Source organism: Zingiber officinale, chromosome 7B (assembly GCF_018446385.1).
Source record: "Zingiber officinale cultivar Zhangliang chromosome 7B, Zo_v1.1, whole genome shotgun sequence".
Taxonomy (NCBI): domain Eukaryota; kingdom Viridiplantae; phylum Streptophyta; class Magnoliopsida; order Zingiberales; family Zingiberaceae; genus Zingiber; species Zingiber officinale.
The window spans coordinates 16,884,349-16,886,163 of NC_055999.1; the positions used below are offsets into that span (position 1 = coordinate 16,884,349).

At 47.4% G+C, this 1,815-nt stretch overlaps 1 protein-coding gene across 1 annotated transcript; it reads right to left on the reverse strand.

Moving 5' to 3' along the window:
* Nucleotides 1-356: 356 nt before the first annotated feature.
* On the reverse strand, nucleotides 357-1,311 carry LOC122005419 (chaperone protein dnaJ 20, chloroplastic-like). Its single transcript, XM_042560453.1, has one exon. It carries the CDS (start codon nucleotides 1,241-1,243, stop codon nucleotides 677-679), a length of 567 nt encoding a protein of 188 aa, XP_042416387.1. The 5' UTR covers nucleotides 1,244-1,311; the 3' UTR covers nucleotides 357-676.
* Nucleotides 1,312-1,815: the final 504 nt, after the last annotated feature.

Here is a 1,815-nt window from a genome sequence, read left to right on the forward strand (position 1 = left end):
GGTGTTGTGAAACACAAGATTCTTTATCGATAGACTAAACGCAACCATAATAGTCCATGAGATTGTTGATGCAATTGTGTCATTGAAAGGAAAGGCTCTTACCAAGTGCCAAAGGTTTTTAAAATTGAACAATTTCAAATAATTTTTTTTATTTTTTTAATCATTTTATGGAGATTCAATTTGATGGTTTATTGATGATTAAACATCCACTAAAGGGTTTCTGATTGATTTTCACCTTCCATTTGCTTTTTTTCAATGAAAAGAAAGGATTTTATGAGTTCTTTAGGTAATTGCTCTTATTCTTAAGATGCGGCTGCCAAAAAAAAACAGGGGGTAAAAACAAACTGGGAAACAAATGATAGTGAAAATCCACATGAAGATATTTCAATTTTCACAAATTTAGATCTCCATTTTATTTGGTGCCTGAAACCACCAAAAGAAAAAAAGCACAGTCCATTATAATCTGGTCACAATTGAAGATCTTGGAGAGCTCCGTTGATCAACTGCCGGAGTTAGCATTTTTCTTGTTATAGATTTTGAGATCCCTTTTAGATTCGAAGGCCGCGTGTGTTTGATCGTTCCGTCGAGCCGCCGCCGCCGGCAAATATGTCGATCCGTCGCTTGATCCGATCGAGACGTCGATTTGATACCGATCTGCGCCATGGAGCCTCCCCACTTAGACAGCAGTCTCCGCGGCGCCGCGGGTGGCCCTCCTCACGCGGCCGCCCCAAGTCTCCTCCCCGTCGGCCTCCGTCACGGCCGATCGCCGCCGGAGCCCGTCCAGCTGCGCGTCCCAATTCCCGAACACCGTCACGCTGGCCTCTCGGCGCCGACCGCGGCCCTCGCGGAAGGCCGGGCCAGCGCCGACCGCTGCGGCCCAGCGGTCGCCGGAGAGCGCGAGGTCGTAGCTTCGGCGGCCGGCGGGGTCGGAGAGCACCTCATAGGCCTCCCGCGCCTCGATGAAGCGCTCCGCGTAGAAGCGCTCCTCCCCCGCCGAGCGGCACGCGTCCGGGTGCCACCGCAGAGCCAGCCGCCGGTACGCCGCGCGGATCTCGCTGGCGCCAGCGGTGTGTGACACCGAGAGCAGGTCGTACATGGTGGCCGGCGCCGCCGGGGCGGCGACGGCCGCTGCGGCCGAGGCAGAGACCCTGAATCGAGGAGCCGGTGCTGTTTTGGTGGGGATCGGAGAGAAGGAAGATCTGTACAAGGAATTAGAGGGAGACGAAAGAGCAAAAGCTGCCATTTTTGCGAAGCTACAAGAGCTACTTTACTTTACTGATGTGGTCTGGAATTTGGATGATAAAGTGGTTTCAGAGACGCCATGGACATTTATAGACTTGAATCACGAGGATCGAGGAAATAGGGCAAGAACAGCGCATTGGTGACGTCAATCTTGAAAAATCAATGAAAATAAAAGAGATGGATAGACAGAAGAAAATATTGCACATCATGTGAGCTTCTAGAAGTACGCTTCATTTATTACTTAGGATCGATTTCTACGTCGAAATTAACCATTAAACCACCGCGGTTTGTGAACAAAACTAAAGCTGTCTTTTACTTCTCTTGTGTATAATCCAGACTAATCTTAGTTATCTTATCTTGATCTACAGCTTTGCCCAATCTAATCTAATTTAAAAAGATGAAAAAAAATTAAAAAATAAATATTACCAATATATCACCAACCCACGAATAAAGTGGATAAGTACTATGTACGGTTGGACTTGTGGATAAGCATTCTTCTGAAGCTTTTAAGTGAGAAGCCAAGTCGATTACCTAGTTAGAGATTAAACTGTGAATACACAACTTGATGCCGTT

What these genes read in the sequence shown, in the direction of transcription:
- LOC122005419 (XM_042560453.1), bottom strand. Translation starts at nt 1,243, where the DNA reads ATGGCAGCTTTTGCTCTTTCGTCTCCCTCTAATTCCTTGTACAGATCT.